We start from the raw sequence: 25,040 nt of genomic DNA, 5'->3' as shown, positions 1-25,040 counted from the left end.
AGAAGGGTTACACATATAAGGTGCAAGAGTGGAATATGAAGAGAGACACACAAGCACTTGAAGCACGATGTTCTCTGAGTTGAATAATGCAGTTGAAATTAGAAAGGTCACATCTATTAGTTCTTTAAATCAACAACTCAGAGCACTGAAACACAGTAGTGACCAAAATATTTATTATGAGCTGACTTAACTGACTGGCAGGCTGGTCAACAAAAGAGAAGACCCAGAGAGACAAATGGGGGGAATGGAGGTTTGATGAGAATAAAAGCAGCAACAACTGATGCAAAAGTTGGATGTACTACCTGTTGGAAGACTCCTTGTTGACTGAAGTCAAGGAGGAACTACCTGGAAGATTCTAGGTACTGAGATGGTGGCAGTTGGTAGCACATGCTGAGTGGAAAGGTAGGCCATAGAATATCAGGGTTGGAAGGGACCTCAGGAGGTCATCTAGTCCAACCCCATGCTCAAAGCAGGACCAATCTCCAACTAAATCATCCCAGCCAGGCCTTTGTCAAGCCTGACCTTAAAAACTTCTAAGGAAGGAGATTCCACCACCTCCCTAGGTAACGCATTCCACTGTTTCACCACCCTCCTAGTGAAAAAGTTTTTCATAATATCCAACCTAAACCTCCCCCACTGCAACTTGAGACCATTACTCCTTGTTCTGTCATCTGCTACCACTGAGAACAGTCTAGATCCATCCTCTTTGGAACTCCCTTTCAGGTAGTTGAAAGCAGCTATCAAATCCCCCCTCGTTCTTCTCTTCCGCAGACTAAACAATCCCAGTTCCCTCAGCCTCTCAAGTCATGTGTTCCAGTCCCCTAATCATTTTTGTTGCCCTCCTCTGGACGTTTTCCAATTTTTCCACATCCTTCTTGTAGTGTGGGGCCCAAAACTGGACACAGTACTCCAGGTGAGGCCTCACCAATGTCGAATAGAGGAGAACGATCACGTCCCTCGATCTGCTGGCAATGCCCCTACTTATCCATCCCAAAATGCCATTGGCCTTCTTGGCAACAAGGGCACTCTGTTGACTCACATCCAGCTTCTCGTCCACTGTAACCTCTAGGTCCTTTTCTGCAGAACTGCTGCCGAGCCATTCGGTCGCTAGTCTGTAGCAGTGCATGGGATTCTTCCGTCCTAAGTGCAGGACTCTGCACTTGTCCTTGTTGAACCTCATCAGATTTCTTTTGGCCCAATCCTCTAATTTGTCTAGGGCCCTCTGTATCCTATCCCTACTCTCCAGCGTATCTATCTCTCCTCTCAGTTTAGTGTCATCTGCAGACTTGCTGAGGGTGCAATCCCCACCATCCTCCAGATCATTTATGAAGATATTGAATAAAACTGGCTCGAGGACTGACCCTTGGGGCACTCCACTTGATACCGGCTGCCAACTAGACATGGAGCCATTGATCACTACCCGTTGAGTCCGACAATCTAGCCAGCTTTCTATCCACCTTATAGTCCATTCATCCAGCCCATACTTCTTTAACTTGCTGGCAAGAATACTGTGGGAGACCGTGTCAAAAGCTTCGCTAAGGTCAAGGAACAACATGTCTACTGCTTTTCCCTCATCCACAGAGCCAGTTATCTCGTCATAAAAGGCAATTAGATTAGTCAGGCATGACTTGCCCTTGGTGAATCCATGCGGACTGTTCCTGATCACTTTCTTTTCCTCTTAAGTGCTTCAGAATTGATTCCTTGAGGACCTGCTCCATGATTTTTCCAGGGACTGAGGTGAGGCTGACTGGCCTGTAGTTCCCAGGATCCTCCTCCTTCCCGTTTTTAAAGATGGGCACTTCATTAGCCTTTTTCCAGTCGTCCGGGACTTCCCCTGATCGCCATGAGTTTTCAAAGATAACGGCCAATGGCTCTGCAATCACATCCGCCAACTCCTTTAGCACTCTTGGATGCAGTGCATCCGGCCCCATGGACTTGTGCTCGTCCAGTTTTTCTAAATAGTCCTGAACCACTTCTTTCTCCACAGAGGGCTGGTCACTTCCTACCCATGCTGTGCTGCCCAGTGCAGTAGTTTGGGAGCTGGCCTTGTTTGTGAAGACAGAGGCAAAAAAAGCATTGAGTACATTAGCTTTTTCCACATTTTCTGTCACTAGGTTGCCTCCCTCATTCAGTAAGGGGCCCACACTTTCCTTGACTTTCTTCTTGCCATACACTGTAACTGCCACTACCACCTTACTGAAGTAAAAAAAAATCTAGGTGAATTCAAGTCCATCAGAGTTCAAGAGTGAGAATTTTATGTTAGCTTTAAAGAAGAAATCATTCTTCAGGTAAAATAATAGTGTCCCATTTTATCAGGTTGACCTTTATCAAATTGGTTCTATTGTACTGTGAGGAGTTTGTGTTCTATTCTATCTTTTCTTTTAAAATAAAGGAAATTTTAGTGTTGGTGAAAACTAGAATGTGGAAATTGCAATCCTCAACTTCATATAATATATACAGTACAGCCAGCAGAAGTATAAGCTTTCTTCCATGATATCACCTGTGTGTCTCAACCACGTTAATCATTTGTATTGTTGTAGCACCGAAGAGCCCTAGTTATTGACCACGAGTAAGCACTGTGCAGAAACAAAGAGGATGTATCTGCCCCCACAGAGTTTATAGGCTAAGTTCACAAGGAATCATTTCTAAGAGTGAGAGGCTAAAATTCTCTATCCATGGTCCATTAAATCCTTGGCATCTTTCCTGACACTGCCAAAAAGCAGGCTAATTATTTGCAACTGTGGTGGTGGTTTTGTGACATGGATACTCGTTCACTAGGAACTGGACAGAGACCACCTACTAAGGGCTTGTCTACATGATCATTCAGTTCACAGCAAGCTGGTGTGTGAGTCTACCCCACGCTAGCCTGCCTTGGACTCTGCTGATGCGTAATAACAGTTCATTGGTTCATTTTGGTCCTCTTTGAAATGGGTTGAGATCAATGCGCATTACCCAACTGTTAATACATGTCTGCAGAGACCACACAGAGAGCCCATAGCAGGCTAGTGTGGGGTAGATTTGCACCCCAGCTTGCCGCAACTAATTGTGTAGACATGCCCTTAGAGCTATCATGGGCCAAAAAACCTGCCATCCGATGGTGGTAATTTTCTGTTACTTACCTGGGGTGGATTTGAATTGGTAACCTAGAAATGAAAGGTTCTATATTCCAGTACCTATTTCCTCAGCCTGTGTAATGTTATCATATTAAACTATGACCATATAGATCATTGTTGCTACCACTGTTACATAATTACAGCAAATCTTGTATAAATTATGTCAAGTAAGGTGTCTATGAACGGTTATGATTTGCTGAATATGATTATGCTATTAGTATGCATGTTTCATTTTTGTATTTGAAGTTATGAGTATTGGCTCTATACCTCGATTTCAAACGTTTGCTCCTGGGGTAACGCCCACAAGGTATTTAGCCTGCACATCTTGAAGGGACTATTCAAATTAAGTGGCTCATCAAGGAACATTTAACTCACAATGGACCATGGGAAATGCCTATCTACACTTAATGGACTTTCCTGGTATGACTAAGCAAAATCATGCATGGACATATGACTTGCCCATGTGACCCCAAACACCATTTTTTACTTGTAATTTTCCACAGTGATGATAACGAGATTCCCTTCACTTGAGAGAAGCTATAAAAGGTGCTGGAAACATCTTCATTTTCCCTATTTCCTGCTCAAGCCTCTGGACTATGGACTTATGCTAATGGGAGCATTCTAACCACAGGACTGAGGACCTTCTAATCATTTGGAAGCAACCAGGGACCTGACTTAAGCCAGCAGTTTATTCCATCACTGCTACAAGCCTGAACCAAGAACTTTGCATTTATTGTATGTATTTGATTCCTTTAACCAATTTTATAACTCTCACCTTTCTTTCTTTCTATAAATAAACCTTTAGATTTTAGATACTAAAGGATTGGCCACAGTGTGATTATTTGGTAAGATCCGAGTTGTATATTAACCTGGGTATGTGGCTGGTCCTTTGGGATCAGAAGAACCTTTTGTTTGATAAAACTGATTTTAAATAACCACTCATCTTTAACTCTTGTGCCTGGATATTGAATCCAGGACTGGAATGCCTAAGGAAACTGCTTTTCTGACTTCTTGTTAGGCAGTGTGATGAAACAGAAGTTTGCTTTCGTTGCTGGTTTGGTATATCTTATGGGAGAATAACCACCAGTTTTGGGGTTTGTCTGCCCTATTTCTCAGCAGTTTGTCCTGAATTTGGTATTCCCTGTTGTAACCCACAAAGGCACGGTTACAGCCTGGCAGTCCCCTCTTCAAATCACTTACATTTTATTCTTGTATTTAGGTTAACACAAGTTTTTCCAAACAACTTTTGACTGTTGATCTCAAATGTATTTGTTGTGAAGCTTGTGTTTCTCAAAACAAGTTTTAACCAACTCCTTAGCATTATGAAACAAATATACAAACTTTTATTATTTAAAGAAAATAGCTCAAAGCGTACAATAGTTTTGGTCATATTTAAAAGGTCATCCATGAATAAAAACGATAGTTGCTCCACAAACATGGGCACATAGAGTAAGTTTTTTCATATTTGTTAATAGCAGCTAAGTTACACATAGATAGTTCTTAATACCATGCAAGCTCAGTTGAATTCCATACATTCATTATAAACTTGCAGTTATGTTCATGCCAAATAACCACCTTTTCATAAAAAGGTAATAAAGGAATTCACCTAAACATGACCAAGATTAAACAAAGAAAAATCTTAAATAAGTACAGGCAACTAAACTTTTTCATAAAAGATTTTGGCATTATACCATTCAAGAAATGCTGTGTCTTCTCCATTCTCTTTAAATGGCATTTAGTAGTGTTAAGCATTGTTATAAAAAAAATACAACCCTGTTTTACAACATAGAGTACTGACATAGTTCAAAGTACTTTGCCAATTATAAATAATATAATCAAGTTCTGAAGAGTGTTAATGGAAAGCAACCTATACTCTCACATACACACACACACACACACTATATTCATGTAATGAAAATTGTTATTAAAAACAAAACATGTTTATTCCCATGCCAGCTTGTACTACTGAAGTGGGATTCAATACCCATCCTGAAGACTTACAGTTCATGGATCTACAGTCTCTGGGAAAAAATAAGACAAAAATTTACTTTCACCAGAATACACATCACTTTACCATTCTTCACTGAATAATCCATTTGTCAGTCACAACTGACATGAATTGGTCCTTTTGAAAGTGATTTTTTGTTCGAAGGCCTTGCAAATAAAAACTGTGGTCCACTAGCATTTATAAAAATTCAGTCAGCTGCTGCTCAATGCAGAATAATCCTACACGTTGCTTCTACCTAGAGTAATCTTCATTATCTGTCATACGTAATTGCAGACCGTCACACCTTCCACTGTGACTCAATGTGCAGCTACAAGTAGAGAAGTGCTTTGATTCTCAGTCACTTCAAAAACACTTGTTGAAGCCGGCCCTTAGTACATAATTAAGTTGAAAATCTTTTCGCTGTTCATAATGGTTTGTCAATAACTGTAACACCTATAGAATAAGAGAATCACAAGATTAAAGTGTAAGTTATTTGACCGCGTTTTTTCAAAAAAGACAACTTCCAAAAGTATTACAAGAAATACAAGATTTCATACAATGATTTATACCCATCAAAAATATATATCTATATGTGCATTAATTTAAGGCAAATATCCAAAAATGTTCAACCCATGTTACTCAACACAAAGATTAACCTTTCACCATTAATTCAGTTTGATTATCAGTAGCATAACATCTCTATCATGCACTTGTTTATATTACACATTTTCTGTTTTCCCAAAAATGTGAGCTAAGATCCTCAAAGGGATCTGATTTTCAGTGGGTGGATTCCCAGCACATCTAACGATCAGGCTCATTTAAAGAATGTCCTGCTCCCCGCAAAGTCAGATCCTAAAGTAAGTTTCCAGCCGCTTTAACATAAATTGTACTTCTTAGTGAATACCGAGAAGAAAATAAAGTGTGCTATCCAAAACAACCAGATTTTTCATACAATTTTAGTACAATATTTTGCTTTTAAATGAATTTAAGAAATAATATTTTTATTTATATTATGATAGTGTGGTGATAGATATTATGATAATTAGGAGCCCTAATTCTGGACCAGGACCAGGCACTGTACAAAATATACTTTAAAAAACAGGTCTTTCCGTGCAATAGATTTTTACCTGGGACATTTTATTCTTCGGATGTTTTGTCACACAACTCACTTGAGGTACTACTTTCAAAGTAATTGTGAGCAGTTTAAAAAACTATATACCCATTACCTGCATAGCTCCTTCCAGTACTCATACAAGAGGACACAACTGTCCATTTATCAGTTGTTGGGTTATAATATTCCACTGTTGACAAGTTACAGGAACCATCATCTCCTCCAACTACATATAACAGGCCATATACAGCACAAACCCCTATTAAAAAGGAAAATAGCTGCAATAAGACAGAAGTTTACAGAAAGCGCACACCTATTTGCTTGCTTACATAGTGAAATCATGCCTTCCATTTTGAGGCTTTAGTAAAGAAGCAGAAAATATTAAAGAGAGGTAGAAGCATGTACAGAATAGATACATAGCCACATTAATAGCATTTTAAAGAACAATATTTCTAAACTACAGTATATACCTGCATTCCTTCTGCACATGTTCATATCTGCAACCTGCCTCCATGTACTGGTGGCAGGATCATATACTTCAACACTTTTTCTAACCAAAGGACCATCATGACCACCTACTGCATACAATAAGTTGTTTAACACACCAACACCTGTAAAAATACAAAAACACTCAAAATCAATAGAAGAATGGCTATGACTGAGTATCAGGGAAAGCCAGTACAGAGTGTATTTATAAATGTAAACCCTATTTCACAATCAGAGTTAGAAACCCTCTCAAAAGAAATGTGGGTCAGAACATGTTAAACTAAAGAAATGATTACAAATTGGTAAAGGCAAGACATTGATTAGAGGCCTTGTGTGACTGGGCTTATCATAGCATACAAAGATTAGAGCTGTTCTGCAACAGAAGATTAGGAATAAGCAAAGAATAAATGTACTGAATATCTATGCAAATACAGAGTACTGGAAGTAAGCACCAGTTAGAAATTATACTAAATTATGGGCTATGATCCAGTGGTATAATGGAAACCAGGCAAGATGAGCCATATAAATGAATCTAAATAGAGCTGGGTACAATCTACACAGCAGAAAGAAAAGAAGAGGTGCAAGAGTGGCACTACATATCTATCAAAAGTATGTTGAAACAAGCTGATAATGAAGTTATGGAATACTTCACTGGGCATCAACATACAATGAATGAACAAACAACCAGGAAACTACAGTGGGCATCTGCTACAAACTGGTGGATAACACTAAACATTCCTTGAACCAACACTAAAGGTGCTCAAAAACCCAAAGGATTCCATACTCATGGGGTACAGAACCCAGATCTGTGTCAAATAAACATCTTAGTGTATATTTATCTTTATGTTAAGAACAACTTTATCAATCTATAAGGAGTGACTCAAGGAACAGGTGAAGTCAGACTGGATCTACTTCTTACTGATAAGTATGAACCAACTGAAAATATGAGAATCCTAGGAAAACCTGGAACCAGTGATAACAGCTGCTTATTCACCACTATAATAAGAAATGGGATAATAGAACAGAACAGTATTAGCATAGAAGATTTCAGAAAGGAAAGTTTTTGGAGTTAAGACACTAGTAAGTAATGTATGACAAACAGAAATATTAAAATTCACCAGTATGGAAGTTGGCTGAGGAATCCCAGGAGACAATGATAGCACTGACTGCTCAACAAAAAAGTGTAAGCTATAAGAGTTGGCCAAATGTGGTTTCATAAAGGGCTTCACAAAAGATTAAGAGTTTAAAATAAAACCTATATTGCAAATGAAAAGGGAGAGGGAACCAAATAGGAATACACAGGATCAGTTATGGCGCTCAGAGAAAAGATATGGTTAGAAAAAGTTAATCATAGGACTGCAAGGGACCTCGAGAAGTCATCTAGTTCAGTCCCCTGCACTCGTGGCAGGACTAAATATTATCTAGACCATCCCTGACAAGTGTATGGAAAACTGCTCTTAAAAATCTCCAATGATGGAGATTCCACAACCTGCCCAGGCAATTTATTCTAGTGCTTAACCATCCCGACAAGAAGTTTTTCCTAATGTCCAACCTATACCTCCCTTGCTGCAATTTAAACCCATTGCTTCTTTTTCTATCCTCGGAGGTTAAGAACAATAATTTTTCTCCCTCCTCCTTGTAACAGCCTTTTATGTGCTTGAAAACTGTTATCATGTCCCCTCTCAGTCTTCTCTTTTCCAGACTAAACAAACCCAATTTTTTCAATCTTCCCTCATAAGTCATGTTTTCTAGACATTTAATCATTTTGTTGATCTTCTCTGGACTTTCTCCAATTTGTTCACATCTTTCCTGAAATGTGGTTCCCAGAACTGGACACAATACTCCAGTTGAGGCCTAATCTGAGCAGAGTGGAGCAGAAGAATTACTTCTTGTGTTTTGCTTACAATCCTCCTGCTAATACATCCCAGAATTATGTTAGCTTTTTTTGCAACAGTGTTATACTGTTGACTCATATTTAGCTTGTGGTCCACTATGACCCCCAGATCCCTTTCTGCAGTACTCCTTCCTAGGCAGTCATTTCCCATTTTGTATGTGTGAAACTGATTGTTCCTTCCTAAGTGGAGTACTTTGCATTTGTCCTTACTGAATTTCATCCTGTTTACTTCAGACATTTCTCCAGTTTGTCCAGCCAAAGTGTGAGGTGACTATCAAGGATTTTCAACAATATACTTTGGGGAAAATATATTATATAGTAAGGCCATTAATACATAAAGAGGGACATGACCTCTGCTGAAATACTTAATATTTAAATTTTCATATCTGTCTTCAATAAGAAAACCAAAAAGGAGGGAGACTGGAATAATTAGGAAGTAATAAAAGTCTAAAAAAATAGCTACCATAAAACATCACTATACCAACATTATAAAATCATGTTATCCATTGCTTTATCAGTGATACTCAGTATGGACTATCATTCAGTTCAGCTAATGGGTATTTTGGTTGCTATTGTTTATGGCTATAACATCGATCAGAATGCAACATTGTATCACTTTTCTTTCTCCTGCTTGGTCTGTGATCTCACTTTAGTGTAGAGTATCACACAGCATATATGTTGTATGGCTTTCAATATGAGAGGGCCTGAGGAAGGATGAGATTTTTATCACAAATTTGAGATGCAGTCATATAGACAAACCAAATATATAAAAAGATTGGGTTTCGTTGCTGTTTTGTCCCATCTCTCTTCCCTAACTCCACCCTACTGTAGCCGCTGGCCTTATTGTTTACTATATTTACTTCTCAAAACCCAACCATTTAACATATTACTTTTTAATACTGTCTCCCACTCCCCTTTGGTCAATCCTTTATTACGCCTCCACCAACCCGGATTTACAAGTCATACCTCATTTCTTACTCCTTCCATCTGTATCTTCTTGTTGTCGTCCTCTTGCATTTTCAGTTCTTTTGTTTTCTTCTCCTACCCATTTTCCTGGTCCTTGTCTTACCCTTTACCCCTCCCAAAAGGCCCGGAGGACATGGGATTTAAGATCCTCATCCCTGTGTGGTGCAGCACACTCCTCTCAGCTGTAGCCAGGAGCAGATATGACTTCCATCCCTATGCTGATCAGCTGAGAGGTAGGTGGCTCTAAAGGGATCAGGCAGCTGAAAGTCAAAACTTAGAAAAAAGTGGTCCTGGCAATTACCAGCTAAGAATTTCAGTTCTTAGTAAAATAATGGAATGTAAGAGGAAAAAAAATCTGAACATTTTTAGAGCTAGATTCACAAAAGGACTTTGGTGCCTAACTACAACTTTAGGTGTCTAAATCTTAGAACCAGGTCCCATTGAGATTCACAAAACCCCAACTCAACTGCTGCTGATCTGTGCAGGTGCCTAAACTAGCTCAGCACCTAATTTTTTGCCTACAAAGTTTCCTAGTTGCCTATGTATCTGCCTCTGCTCCTGCACACTGCAGCCCACTCTAGATAGCTGGATGCCCAAGTCCCAGAGCGATGCTGTAACCATGGGAAGAGAGGTGTTTCTCTACCTAACTCACCTGCAAGGCCCAAGCTGGTAACTCTAAGCTTGTCTGCCAGATCAGGCCCCTATAAATGAGCTTCCACAAAACAGTCAGGGAGAGGAGAAGGAACTCCCTCATAATTTTTAGTACAGTGTTAGATATCACTAATATTTATTAGTGCCCTTTTTATAATCCTTTGGCCAGTTTTTAATCTGCTTCTCATCTCCAAGCTCATGTCCATTCCAAGTAGGTGTGTGTGCGCGCTGCGTGCCCAGTCGTCGGAAAGTTTTTCCCCTAGCAGTACCCATTGGGTCGACTGTGGAGCTCCCTGAAGTGGTGCCTTCATGGCAGGGTATAGAGGTCCCTGCCAACCTGCCGCCTCTTCAGTTCCTTCTTGCCAGATACTCTGACAGAGGGGAGGCGGGTGGGTCTTGGAATGGACATGAGCAACGCATCTCAAAGAACAACAGTTACAAAAGGTAGGTAACTGTTTGTTTTTTTTTCCTTCGAGAGATTGCTCATGTCAATTCCAAGTAGGTGACTCCCAAGCAGTCCCCCAGAGGAGGGATTGTTGTTCACTGAGTGGCAGACTGTAGCACAGCTCTACCAAATGAGGCATCGTCTCTAGCCTGCTGTGTGATGGTGTAGCGTGACGTAAAGATGTGAACAGATGACCATATCACTGTCCTGAATAGGGATCTGCACCAGGAAAGCTGCAGATGAAGCTTGCACTCTCATGGAGTGAGCTGTCCACGCTGGGGCCGGCATCTTTGCTAAGTCATAGCACACCCTGATACAAGCCATGATCCAAGAAGAGATCCTTTGGGATGACACCGGTAACCCTCCCATCGGCTCCACAACTGCTACGAAGACCTGGGTTGATTTCCTAAATGGCTTCGTCCGCTCGACGTAAAAGGCTAACGCCCATCTGACATCCAAGGAATGGAGCATACGTTCTCGGTTAGTGGCACGTAGCTAAGGGAAGAACACTGGCAGAAAAATGTCCTGATTCATATGAAATTGCAAAACCATCTTTGGGAGGAAAGCTGGGTGAGGCTGCAACTGCACCTTATCCTTGTAAAACACAGTATAAGGGGGCTCGTACATCAGGGACTTGAGCTCAGATACCCTCCTAGTCATAGCCCCGAGGAATGCCACCTTCCAAGAGAGGTAAAGGAGACAGCAAGTCGCCAGGGCTCAAAGGGAGCGCCCATCAATCTCGAGAGCACCAGATTAAGATGCCATGGGGGAATCGGCTGTCTTACTTGAGGGTACAATCTGTCTAGCCCCTTGAGGAAGCATCCAACCATAGGGTTAGCAAATACTGAACGGTCCATTGAGCTGGGATGGAAAGCTGAAATCGCGGCCAGGTGCACTTTTATTGATGATACTGTCAGCCCCTGCTACTTTAAATGAAGTAAATAGTCCAAGATGAAGGGAGTCAAGGCCTGCAATGGACCAAATTGAAAATCTCTTCCACTTAGCTAGGTAAGTGGCATGTGTAGAAGGTTTTCTGCTGCCAAGGAGCACCTGCCTAACGGAATCTGATCACATGAGTTCTAACAGGATCAGTCATGGATCTTCCATGCTGTGAGGTGGAGACACTCTAGGATGGGGTGCAGGAGGCAGCTATGATCCTGTGTGATCAACTCCGGAATCAGGGGCAGAGTTATAGGCGTATCCACTGACAGGTCCAGCAGCGTGGTGAACCAGTGCTGATGTGGCCATGCTGGTGCTATCAATATTAACAATGCCTTGTCTCGTCGGACCTTGTGGATGAGTGGGAACGGCGGGAATGCGTACAGCAGGTGCCCTTTCCAGGACAGGAGAAAGGCGTCTGCGAGCAAGCTCTGGCTGTGATTCAGGAAGGAGCAGAACCGCTGACACTTCCTGTTGTGCCATGTCATGAACAGGTCTATCTGGGGAGGTCCCCACCTCTGGAAAATGTTTATGGTGATGTCTGGGCAAAGAGACCACTCATGGCCGTCAAAAGACCTGCTGAGGTGAACACCACCCTGTCTGTTTATATAGAACATTATATAGAATATTGACTGTCAGTACCGATACAGATCTGCCCTGTAGATGGGTTTGAAACGTCTGGCAAACGAGGTGCACCGCATGCAGCTCCTTGACGTTGATGTGCAGTGGAAGTTCTGACTGGGATCATTGACTCTGAGACCTGAGATCGCTTAGGTGCGCTCCCCATCCCATTGCTGACGCATCTGTGACTAGTGACAGCGTCGGCTGAGGTTTGGAGAAGGGTATTCCCACACACACTGTTTGCAGGTCGAGCCACCATCGTAGGGACTAAAGAACCTGAGTAGTAAGAGTGACCAGTCTGTCTAGGTGGTTCTGGTTCGGCCTGTAAACTAGAGCTAGCCAAGCCTGAAGGGGACGTAGCCGCATTCTGGCATGCTGTACCACAGACGTGCAAGCTGCCATGTGCCCAAGCAACTTTAAGCAATTCCATACAGTCATGTTGGGAAATCTGCTGATATCTTATGATGGCATTCATGGCGAGGAAACAAGCTCCCGGAAGAGATGCTCTGGCCAGGGTGGAGTTGAGAAGGGCCCCAAGGAACTCTATCCTCTGAGTAGGGGTTATGGTTGACTTTGCCATGTTAAGAATGAGGCCACACCTGAGGAAAGTCATGCACACGAGTCGTTTGTGGGACAGGATTATGGACATGTGAAAGTACATGTCCTTCAAGAAGAGGGCAGCGTACCAGTTCCCCAGATCCAGAAAGGGAATGATGGAAGCCAGGTAGACCATGCGGAACTTCAATCTCTTCATGAATCTGTTGAGGGGGGGAGGAGGGATGCAAAGGGGGAAGGGAACAAAATTGGATAGAATATCCCAATTCTACCGTGCTCAAGACCCATCGGTCTGAGGTTATTTGAGACCACAGTAGAAATGGGATAGATGATTCACAAAGAGAGGGGAAGGATCCGGGAGTTGGGCTGGAGCTCCATCCTCACGTGCATCTTCAAAAGTTTGGTTTTGAGGCCGAGGGCTGTTTCACCATCGCTTGGCCGTGGCCAAAGGAGGATTGAGAGAGGCGCCTCCTGCTACTCCTGCCCCGCTTCCTATTATAATCTTGTCTGGGAGGAGCAGAGTAGAAGCATGTGGGTGGGCTGAGGTTTGAATGGCTTCCGCTGCGGGGGCCAGCCTGTGTAGCCCCAGGGATTTAAGGGCAAGTCCCCGAGCCAAGAAGCCAAGAGTCGGTCTGCTCCGAAGAGAGCCCAGAGCAGTGAAAGGGTAGGTCCTGGATAGTATTCTGATCTCATGTGGGCATAGTATTCATGAGACCTGAAGCCATGAGCTGCTCCTCATGGCTATGGCAGTAGCCATCATGCATGTAGTCAAATCTGCCGAGTCCAAGGTGGCCTGTGGCGAGATCCTTGCGACCACCTTGCCTTCCTCCAAGACTGTGCCAAACTTCGAGCGGGAGTCCGCGGGGAGCAATTCCTGGAACTTGGCCAAGGTATTCCAGGAGTTGTAGCAGTAACGGCTGAATACCACCTGCTGGTTTGCTATGCGAAGCTGGAGCCCCACAGTGGAGTACACTTTCCAACTGAAGAGGTCCAGCTTCTTAGTGTCCTTGGATTTGGGGGAAGACCCCAGCTGTCCCTGCTGCTCCTTGTGGTTAGCTGCCTCCACCACCAGCATACCCACCTGCGGGTGGGTAAAGAGCCGCTCGTGCCCTTTGGACGGCACAAAGAATTTGCATTCCACACCCTTGACCATGCAGGAGGATAGAGGCAGGTGTGTGCCACAACACCTTAGTGGTGTTTTGGATAGTCTTGATATGGGGCAACACTTCCTTCAAAGGTTCTTCAGGGATCAGAATGTCTACCATCAGATCGGTCTCCTCAGAGACCTCCTCTGCCTGCATATTTAGGTTCTGGGCCATGCTCTTCAGCAAGTCCTGATGCACCCTGGAGTCTATGGAAGGCAGCATAGTAGAGGTACCCATCACCACCTCATCTGGGGTGGATGAGGACGACGCCCTCGGGGGCACTGGGTCGTCTTGACCCTCTGGCTCATGGGAGTCGCCCTGAGTGGTGACACCTTGAGCAGCACAGGGGATAACGGTGGTGCCCAGCGCCAACCTGGACGTCCGTGTCCTGCCCATGGGGAGACTCCTGGGTTGCCAAGGTGGCTGAAGGAGGGATCCAAACCTCCGAGGCCACGGACAGGGATCTGGAGCCCAACCCCTGGGCTTGGTGGTAGGCCCATGGTGTTCAAAAGGGACACTGGGCTGGCCCCTGCCACTGTGGGAGCCAGGACATCACAGGCACCGTTTGCCCTTCGTCCTGCCTCAGACCGTGCCAGCTAGCCTAGAGACATAGGAGTCCACCTCTGACTCCGAAGAATAGTTGAATCTCTGTGACGGATTGGTGGTGCGGATTGAGGCAGTGCTGGGGAATGGTGCCATGGAGAGGGTGATCAGTGGCGCATCGATGTTGGCTTGCCCCTGGATGGCACGGTTCCCCTCTAGAGCCGGTGCCAGTGCCAGAGCGGGAGACTGTGCTGTCATGGCGATCAAGTCCCTGGCAGCTTAACATGTGTCCGGTGTGGACAGAAGGCCTATGTCCTCCTCCAGGTCCTCCTGCAGTGGGGAGTCCACCAGGACCAGACTCGACGGACCTCCCTGCAAGGCTGAAGTCGACAGTGCCAGTATAGATGGGGCCGAGGCTGAGTGTCCCAACGTGGGACTCACCCCACTGGTGCCTGCTTGCTCCACTATTTTAGTGGGGAAGCGCCCTGTCTGCTCTTTTCTTTTTGTGCGGCACCGACCAATGGGAGTGGTGCCTTGCACTGGCACTGGAGCCGGTCTTCGGTGCTGGGGAATGGTGGTGCCACCGAGATTCCTTAACCGAGCCTTTTCTCTGTGCTGAAGCCTCCCGCACCAAGGCTGGTGCACTGTGCACCGAAGTACCGAGCATGGGTACTCAGATGTCGCCTGGGCTCTCTGGGGATGAAGGGCCAACTCCATCAAGAGGAGCTTCAGCCAAAAGTCCCACTCCTTTATAGTTCTGGGCTTGAAGCCCCTGCAGATCTTGCACCTGTTGGACTGGTGTGCCTCTCCCAGACACTTCAGACAGTAGTCATGGGGGTCTCCACTTTGTATGGGCTTCAGGCAGGATCCTCATGGCTTGAAACCCAAAGGCCAAGACAAGCCCCAGTCTCCAGCGGGAGCAAAGGGTAGTGTGGGGGGAAACCCCCAACAAAAACCTAACTACTAACACTAATACTAACTAAAACTTTTAAAGCTATTTACCGAAAAACGGATAACAGTCCACTATGAAATTGCTTGCTCAATGCAAGAGAGAGAGAAAGCTGCTCCAACGACTGTCACTGGCGATAAGAAGGAACTGAAGAGGTGGCGGGTCGGCAGGGACCCATATACACTGCCATGAGGGCGCCACTCCAGGGGTTCCACAGCTGATCCGACGGGTACCGCTAGGGGAAAAACCTTCCGATGACTGTGCACATGGCGCACCCACACTTGGAATCGACATGAGCAATCACTCGAAGAAGTAGTTTAATTAGTAGTATTTTATGAGATACTAAAATGTTTTACTAAAAATCCACATATGAATATTCCTTGATGCACTAATTTTGTAATTTTAGGTAAAAATGTAATCAAATACTTTAAGCAAGTTTTATGATATAAACAAATCAAATTCTTGGTTTTTTTAGCTAGAATTACAAAATAGGTCTCCGAAGGGAACTCTGTAGATGAAATATTTGGATTTTAGTAAATGTTTTAATACAGTGTCATGAATTACTACTCAAAAATAATTCATTTGGATTGGATTTAAGTACTGCTACATTGATTAGAAACTTGATAGAGTTCAATAAATAAAGATAGAATAAATTATAGAAGGCAAAGTATAATATTGGAGAAGTGGTAGAAAATTTATTGGGGTGCACCTAGGAATCCAAGTTCCATTAGGTCTTATTTACAGCAATGTTTCTTTTGATCATAAGGAAAAGGAGAAAGAAGCACATTAATGCAACTCCTGCTGGATACTAAATTGGATATGCCTAGAAACACTATGGAAGACATCCAGAGTATAAAGGGGCCTGAAGAGGCTAGAAACATTGGCAGAAAAATACCCAAATTAAATTTGATTTGGAAAAGACCACGTGAAAACATCTGGAGCAATAAACTACTATTCAATGAGTTGGAAAAACCTAGAATACCAAAAGAAAGAGATGACAATGATCAGCAAACTTGTCTTGAGTTCACAATATAACAGCCCCAAAATGGCATTAGTATCATCTCAACAAACAAGAAGTAGATGTCACTCTGGCATTTTGAGTTATATTTAAAAAACAAAAACACACACATACGTCTTGGCGAGATTACACTTAGATTATTGTTTTAGATTCTGGGCACTTCAATACTAGAAAGAAAAAACTGAAGGGAGTTCAAAGAAGGATACAAGAGATTTACTTCTGAAGAAAGATTAAAAGAGAGAAATGTGTACAGCCTGACTAAATGATAGGGGATGGCAGCACATGACAGCCAGACATATTTGAAGAGTATAAACAACAGGTAATGAGGGGGTTATTCAAGATGAAACAAAGGTTGTATAAGTAGAAGTAATGGGATTAAACTAAGGAATGGAAACTTGAGGACAAATATAAGGAGAACACTTCCTAACAGCGAGATCACTTAGACTGCAGAACAAGTTTTCCAAAGGAGGTGGTGGAAGCCCAATCACTTTGCACAGTTTAAGTTAGACTGAAATCCCTATTAGAGAAAGCAATCCTACACTAACAAAGGGATGACCTAGATGACATAGGCCTCTCTTATCTGATTTCTGTGATTTGATGAGCTGCTTAATGGAGTTTAGTTGGAAATGTAAAAGCACTGGATGTGACGTTCCACGTATATTACTCTGTATGATAATACCAAGAAGCCTAAAAAGTCTAGTAGGTAAATGCGAAAAAGTACCAAAACAAGGGGGTAGAAAACCCCTGCATATTTAACATTTGCCTAACCTTACTGTATGGGACAGTTTTGCATTTGTAACCTGCAGTGCTTTTGTCAACTCCACCATACGATAAAAGTAAATATTCTGAAGTGTCCTATTAGAGTCAGCCTGTATTTTATATTTTAAGGAATAACGTGTTTCTGTGGTTGCAATATAATAATTTGCTTTCATTTTGTTAATTCTTGTTCACTCACCTGCTCCACTCCGTCTAGTGCTCATTTCTGCCACATAGGTCCACTCATTTGTACTAGAATTATAGCATTCCACCGTACTAAGGCACTGACGTGACGCCCCATCATAGCCACCTACAGCATACAGAATACCTAGAAAGGCAATCACCAAGCCCCCCGCCCCACAGTATACACAGATTAATTTAAGTATTTTAACACACACACAGGTACGTAGACTCTGATGTGCTATATATAGGAAAGCAGGCAAAACATCAATTCAGTGACACCTTCTACTGTTGTTTTTCGCAGTCCAATTTAGAGTGGTTATGGGGGAGGTCCTACATAAACACAATTAGCCTGAAGTATTCGTCTCTGGTCCCTGTTATTTTAAGCAGATATGATATTCTAATTCATATTCTAATATAGCAGAATACATATATTTTGTTTTAAATAAAATAAACCATAACAAAAGCAGTTTCTACTAAAAGTTGTGCCAGTGATAGTGGATGGCTATAATCATCTACATGTTTCTTAAAGGCCATTTAAGATGGGGTAATAAACTAATCTCCTAGTCTAATGACCGAAATAGTTCCTATTCTCAGGTGGCTTTTAAAAAGCAATTATAACAGTTTTGCACTGTCCACACGAGCTGAATAACAATGTTCACAGAGGAGTTTTGAAAAAATATAAACAAAGTTTAAAGTCTGCTCCGCAATGTGGCAGAAAATAGCATAAATAGTTGTGGTAACCTTTTCCCTACTTGCAGACATCAAGTTTTCCTCTACTTTGTCACTGACTGAATGTGCCACTAATCTATCCTTTTAGTTGAGAATGTCCCATTCCCTACCTTGATTTTTGAACACTAGCAGAGAGAAAAGGCAGAAACTTTCAGAACTGTACTTGTCTTATTCTCAGTTAACAACAAGGACATTTGGATGTTTGCAATCAGTACTAGACTGCTTTGCAAAAACCTTCCAGTCTATATATTTATTGTACATGTAGTATTTGACTGAGAAAAAAAAAATCTTACAAATGTACAGACAGCGACATAGACAGACAACTAACATTATCGGATGACATAAAAACTTACCTCCAACAACACCTACACCAACACTACTCCTTCTTGTGTTCATGGGAGCTACATGAAACCATTCATTAGTCTTCATATTATAAGCTTCTACGGATGATAAACCTGTTAAAACAGAACAAAATCTGTGATTGACATCTTCACAGTATCCAGTCTTTAGAAATTCTCCGTGCTAAGATTTGCAGTCAGATTTTTTTCCAAGAACAATTAATGGCTATACATGTGGCCTGGGAAGTATCATTTGGATAGCCCACAACATACTGTGATGTTTGGATAAGGGATGGTGAATAAAGTCTTTGCAGGGAGTCAGAAAAATTTCTCCCTTTCTTTTTTTAAATGATGAGCTATTTGGTACAGCCTTCTGCTCACCAACACGTTCATGTACATACACACACGTGCACATTGCATGTGTGCGCGCGTACACACACACACACTTCAGACACCACTAAGAGTTGGGAATAAGTGTGCATATTTGCATTACAGAAAACACACAGAAAATCTGTTCTACACGCACACAGGAAGGGGGCTCCTAGGCTCATATCTTTCATGAGGGAGTTGTCAGAGTACTGTAATAGGACAGTGAGAAGGAATTTGGCTCTGCAGTGGCTCAGATGCTGTTTAGTCCTTTGGACCTGCACTCTAGCAAGTGGGAGTACAGATCATTGCTCCCACTCAGTACACAGTTTGTGCTAGGACCAGCACCTCCCAGGGAATGTTCAACTACCCAAAGGCTACTTGGCTTTCTTGGTCTTTTTCATTTCAAATGCCAGGAACAATATCAAGATGCATAAGTAGATCTGACAGGATTATTTCAATAGTAGCTAAAACTGTAATAACCAACACAGTAGTATTTAAAGATAAAATACCTGTACTCCCATCAAATCCTCCTACAGCATACAAGAGTCCATTTAATACAGCAGCTCCCAAGGTGCTTCTCCTATCTTGCATATTAGCAACACTGGTCCATTGGTCCTTCACTGGATCATAGGAATCTACTGTGCGAACTCTTAAAGAGCCGTTGAAACCACCGACAGCAAAAACTAGTCCACCCATATACACCATGCCTTGAAAAAACAAGAGTTTACTTTCCCTTACCACTGACTTTCTTTTGTACTGTTCTCAGCACATCAGTGTTTAATAAGTAACAATTTATAATATAGATTGCATTACATTACCAGGTTTTTAGTGACACTTTATTCAGTTTAAGCGTTAAATTTTACATGACATTAATGCAAAAATGTTCTGCAGGCTGGATTTATCTCTGCTTACAGCTCCTCAGGTGTATTACATTAAATGCCATTTTAAACAACAATATTTTTACATAATGGTTCTCTCCATATTCTTTAAACATAAAACTGTAGTATCTGAACATCTCATATACATTAACGGATTTACCCTCAGTATCATTGCAAGTTCTATTTTACAGATTGGGAACTAAAGCACAAAGAGACAAAGACCAAATTTTCAAACTTGGATGATCTAAAGTTAGGCATTTAAATCCATATTTAAAAAGTAATTTAAAGTAAGTGGCCTGAATTTTAGAGGCGATGAGCACTTGCAGCTCCCATTGAAATCTATACTCAGCACTTCTCAGGGCATGTAGAATAAGTGGTAAAGAAAGAATAAGCATGGTTTTGAATATTGCTGTAGACAGAGCAGTTAGGCTATACATCACATACCTGCTCTACATCTTCTGGAAGGCAATTCAGCCACCTGATGCCAGCGCTCTTCTTTAAAGTCATAGCATTCCACGCTACGGATGGCCTTTGGTGCTTGTCCTCCAACCACCATCATCAACTGCAAGGGAATCAACAATATTTACTGCTTATTTGCACATATGGGAATATTTGAAAGGCTTTAAAGTGCTAAAGAAAAACATTTCTATGTACAGCCCATAATCAAAAGATATTTCAGCCAAATATATGCCTAATATCTTACAAGTTAAGAAAAAATAAAAAGACTTCTGAAACATGGAATTTGTGATCTTTCCAGCAAAGGCAGTATTTGAGGCAAGAAGACAGAAAGGAATTCTGGCCTTGTTATACATGCTGTATGGGAAAGATTCAGATTGCCCTGGCCACACAGGAATAAAGATTTGATGTAATGGATGTAGTTTAATTAGGCCACAAATTTAGTCACTTAATATATCTGGAAATAAATCATACAGTGCAGGTCGTCATTCTTTCCTTAATAGTTTCCACCTATTTTGGAGGTCTGCCGTCAGCTTTCCAAGCTGGTTCCAAACTTATTGCTGGGACCTTGCCATGCTCCCCTCATATGAAGGTTAAGAGAGGGTGGGGGGTGGAAAAAGGTGGAGTTGTTTCCCCACTATACCAGGCATTAGGAGCCACAATCTCCCTTTTCCCAGTTTCCTTAGGTGATGCCTTCCTCTAAATCCACTTCCAACTCCTGATTATCAGTGAATAAGAACATAAGAACGGCCACAGTGGGTCAGACCAAATGTCCATCTAGCCCAGTATCCTGTCTTCCAACAGTGGCAATGCCAGGTGCCCCAGAGGGAATGAACAGAACAGGTACATCAAGTGATCCACCCCCTGTTGCCCATTCTCAGCTTCTGATAAACGGAGGCTAGGGATACCATCCCTGCCAATCCTGGCTAATAGCCATTGATGGATCTATCCTCCATGAATGTATCTAGTTCTTTTTTGAACCCTGTTCAGAGCCCCTCTGTTACAAATCCTGCACAGGACACCTGCCACACTGCTATCTACTACGTTGCAACATCCTGACCTCACCTTACCTACCACCCCACCAGGTCCCTGACATGCTGCAGGGAAGGTGACAAAAATCCACCCCGCGTTGGCCAATCTGGCAGTGAGGGCAAAATTCCTTACCAATCCCAAAAGAAAAAAGGTTACTAGTGCAATGCCAACAGCAGATCATAAAAATCTGGTTAGACTCTGATTCCAGGGGTGGGAGGGTGAATGATGTGGATTGGTGACTGATGGGAGAGTTCCTTCCAGAGTGCACGGGGTATAAATATCTCCCCTCCGTCCACTGCACATGGTGGGTCAGTGCTAAACAGGCAAATGGAAGGTGAGGGGGTCAAGGTAGTAATAAAGACAATCATAAATACGTGGTTATAATGGTCAGAGTAGACACAGTGCAGTAAATGATGCCTGTAATCTAGCCTCAAATTAGAGACTGTTTATAATTTTGGGGTTTAAATTTCTATATAGTTTTAAATTTCTACTGAAATTAAGTACCAGTTTACTGGTAAGTATTTATTTAAAATAAAGGAAAACTCCTATTTTGAATATAGCTCCTAATGTCTACATAGACTCAAATTTCTTGTCGGTTTCTCTCTCGTGAGCAGCACAGGACTGATAACCAGGAGTACTCAGATTAATGTTGAAACAAAAGATTGACCAAAATATCTAGAAACTTTACTTCATAGCATAACTTTACTAAGAATTCTGCTGCCCAAAATTTGTATCTGTTTAAACAAATAATATTGAAAAGAAGAAAGAGCATGTAAATATAGATTATCATAACACTCAGTGTTACCTACTTAGAAGAAGAGAATGTAATGCTGTTTAAAAAAATCATCCCAAAGTCTTTCAAGATTTTCAGGATAATATTCTAATGTCAGACATTCAGCATGGTGTTTTACATATTTTTATTACTCTGCTACTTTACTAGTGCAACTAATTAGTAAAGTGCATTGTGCAGGTTTAAAGGAGTTCAGAGATGGGTGACAAAAATTATTACACATGACAAGACTTCAATAATCAAGAGAATTTGAAAACATTTGGACTGTTTAATTTGGAGAAGACATAAATAAGAGTCAACATAGTGGAAGTATGTTAAATAAATAATGAATGATAAAGAATGTGAATTAGGCATGCCTATTTACTTTTTCTTGTAGTACAAAAAGAGGCCATTCAATTAAATTCAAAGTCAAAAAAATTGAAACTGAAGAAAGCTGCAGGAAGCTCAGGATAAAGATACTCTGGGAACTTTTGGGGGCTGATTCTGCCCTCAAGTATGAGAGCCCAGCTCCTAGAATCTAGATGAAGTCAGTGAGGATTGTGAATGTGCACCTGAGAGCAGAATCTAGCCTTTGATTTGGTCCTCTTGCGGGAAGACTAGTTGTAAAGCTTCACTGAATATGCAAAAGTCAGAGGAATGGCATTGACATCCAGCTCCTATTCTGCCACTGCTGAGTTGGAATAACAGTACTGTGATAAAACTTCTTCTGTATTTTGGTGAAAGAGAAGAGGAGCTTAGGTATTTAACAAATATTGTTAGTTGAAAACAAATTAGATTATTTAAAATACTCCAGAATTAGACACGACCACATAATTTTATCCAGGCTTACATTCCCCGTCCCCACTGCAGACCCATAACTTTGGTTCCTATGATGCTACGGCAGCACCATAACTTCTGTGGGCTCAAAATGGTACAGTTCTATAACATATTTTCCTTAAAGAGCTAAAACACAGACATTTATGAGTTTTATACTCCATAAAACGTTTCTGTCAGTCAGTTTAGGATCTAAGCTCTTACCATGTTGCACCCTTCTCAATGGTGAACAATTCTAGTAGGAAGACTGTCTAATGGAGAACCCCAATTAAAGCCCTATCCAGCGTTACACTTTCATCCCAGACTTTAGACAAAACTGAATATGAAGAAGGCAGCTAGTTAGAAGTTAGAGATCTTACCTTTGGAAGGCTTACAGGTGTTCTCAGTCTGGTTCGAGTACTTTTCATCAATGCTCGTTGCTCAGTTGGCAGTAAGTGATACTTCATAGCTTCAATGAGGTAATCTTTACACGCACTGCTGTTCTTTACCAGCGTCTCCTCTTCAACCCTCTGTGCATTAATGAAAGTTTGACATGGTCACAGAATTTTAAAGTGAAACACAAATCATAATTCGAACTGAAATAAACCTACATTACAGGCAAAAAAATAAAGCACTGAATTAGTAGATCATACCCCAGTCAGTGAAACGCTAGAAACACCATGATGTTGATATGCCAAGTTCCTAGGGAAAAAATTGGAGAATACAGACCCTTCTAATTATTAAATGGAAGATATAATTTTAGGCAATGGCAAGTGTTTTTAGTCATTTTCCTGATGGTCAAGCAGATTTCTAGCTTTTCTAAATCACAATATAAGAGGCTCAGTTAAAATGAACTATTTGAACAAGAGGATCCCATTAAACAGAAACTCAACACAGAAATATAGCAAGAAACAGAGTGAAGAAATGTAGACCACCAAAGGTTATATTTCCAACATAAACAACTTTTAGTTGACCAAGATGCCAATTACCTGCGATAAGCATTCTGACACTAATCAGACCTTATGTTCAAAGTGATAACCGTACAAAATTGACAAAACTGTGGTATATCTAAACTACATAAAATAGACTTCCTTTGACACTGAATTCTACATATTTAAAAATGATAGAACATTAGCTACCATGTACTAAAACATAAACATTAACTTTTAACCATTCAAATCATGAAAAGAATCACTAACAAAAAATGTGCTATATAAGGGATTATATTACAAAAGGAAGCCCAAATCTAAAGTCGGATTAATAATCACTGATTTACAATATGTATTAAGGAAACATTCATTCACTTTGGATGGGCTATTACCAGCAGGAGAGTGTGTTTGTGGGGGGGGGGGGGGGGGGGCGGAGGGTGAGAAAACCTGGATTTGTGCTGGAAATGGCCCAACTTAATGATCACTTTAGATAAGCTATTACCAGCAGGAGAGTGAGTTTGTGTGTGTATGGCGGTGGGTGGGTGAGAAAACCTGGATTTGTGCTGGAAATGGCTCACCTTGATTATCATGCACATTGTAGGGAGAGTGGTCACTTTTGATAAGCTATTACCAGCAGGAGAGTGAGTTTGTGTGTGTGGTTTTTGGAGGGGGGTGAGGGAGTGAGAGAACCTGGATTTGTGCTGGAAATGACCCACCTTGATTATCATACACATTGTGAAGAGAGTGGTCACTTTGGATGGGCTATTACCAGCAGGAGAGTGAGTTTGTGTGTGGGGGGGTGGAGGGTGAGAAAACCTGGATTTGTGCTGGAAATGGCCCAACTTGATGATCACTTTAGATAAGCTATTACCAGCAGGACAGTGGGGTGGGAGGGGGTATTGTTTCATGGTCTCTGTGTGTATATAACGTCTACTGCAGTTTCCACGGTATGCATCCGATGAAGTGAGCTGTAGCTCACGAAAGCTCATGCTCAAATAAATTGGTTAGTCTCTAAGGTGCCACAAGTACTCCTTTTCTTTTTGCAAAGACAGACTAACACGGCTGTTACTCTGAAACCATTCATTTGAAACTATTTGTATAGCATTACAATTAGACTAAAACACAATTAAATTACTCTGATGTAAATTAGGCTGCTGACAGACAGGATCATACACAGTGTGTGTAAATTCTTGCTAGAATTCTTCTTGTTTTTGCTTACCTGAACTAAATATTCTCGGGAAAGCAAAGGCAGCCGAACATGTTCCATCAAACGTGCCATTAGCTCCTGCCTCACATCTTTGTCATGGTTTACCCATGCTATCACTGCTTCAAAAACCTTGCAGAAAACAAATACATGCCATGAGT

The 25,040-nt window shown here is 41.8% G+C and overlaps 1 protein-coding gene across 4 annotated transcripts in view; it reads right to left on the bottom strand.

Annotated features, from left to right (window-relative positions):
• Window positions 1-4,431: 4,431 nt before the first annotated feature.
• Window positions 4,432-25,040, bottom strand: part of KLHL2 (kelch like family member 2) — a 104,947-nt gene continuing 84,338 nt past the window's right edge. For all 4 annotated transcript variants that reach the window (XM_077815431.1, XM_077815432.1, XM_077815433.1 and 1 more), the window contains 9 exons: window positions 24,895-25,011; window positions 23,127-23,276; window positions 20,121-20,238; window positions 19,308-19,505; window positions 18,445-18,546; window positions 17,379-17,507; window positions 6,682-6,822; window positions 6,327-6,470; window positions 4,432-5,553 (listed from right to left, as the gene is read on the bottom strand). In XM_077815431.1, coding sequence (XP_077671557.1) covers window positions 5,525-5,553; window positions 6,327-6,470; window positions 6,682-6,822; window positions 17,379-17,507; window positions 18,445-18,546; window positions 19,308-19,505; window positions 20,121-20,238; window positions 23,127-23,276; window positions 24,895-25,011 — 1,128 coding nt within the window. In that variant the 3' untranslated portion in view covers window positions 4,432-5,524. The remainder of the gene's footprint in view (window positions 5,554-6,326; window positions 6,471-6,681; window positions 6,823-17,378; window positions 17,508-18,444; window positions 18,547-19,307; window positions 19,506-20,120; window positions 20,239-23,126; window positions 23,277-24,894; window positions 25,012-25,040) is intronic.

The sequence above is a fragment of the Eretmochelys imbricata genome, chromosome 4 (genome assembly GCF_965152235.1).
Source record: "Eretmochelys imbricata isolate rEreImb1 chromosome 4, rEreImb1.hap1, whole genome shotgun sequence".
NCBI lineage: Eukaryota > Metazoa > Chordata > Testudines > Cheloniidae > Eretmochelys > Eretmochelys imbricata.
This window is presented reverse-complemented; position numbering and strand designations above follow the sequence as displayed.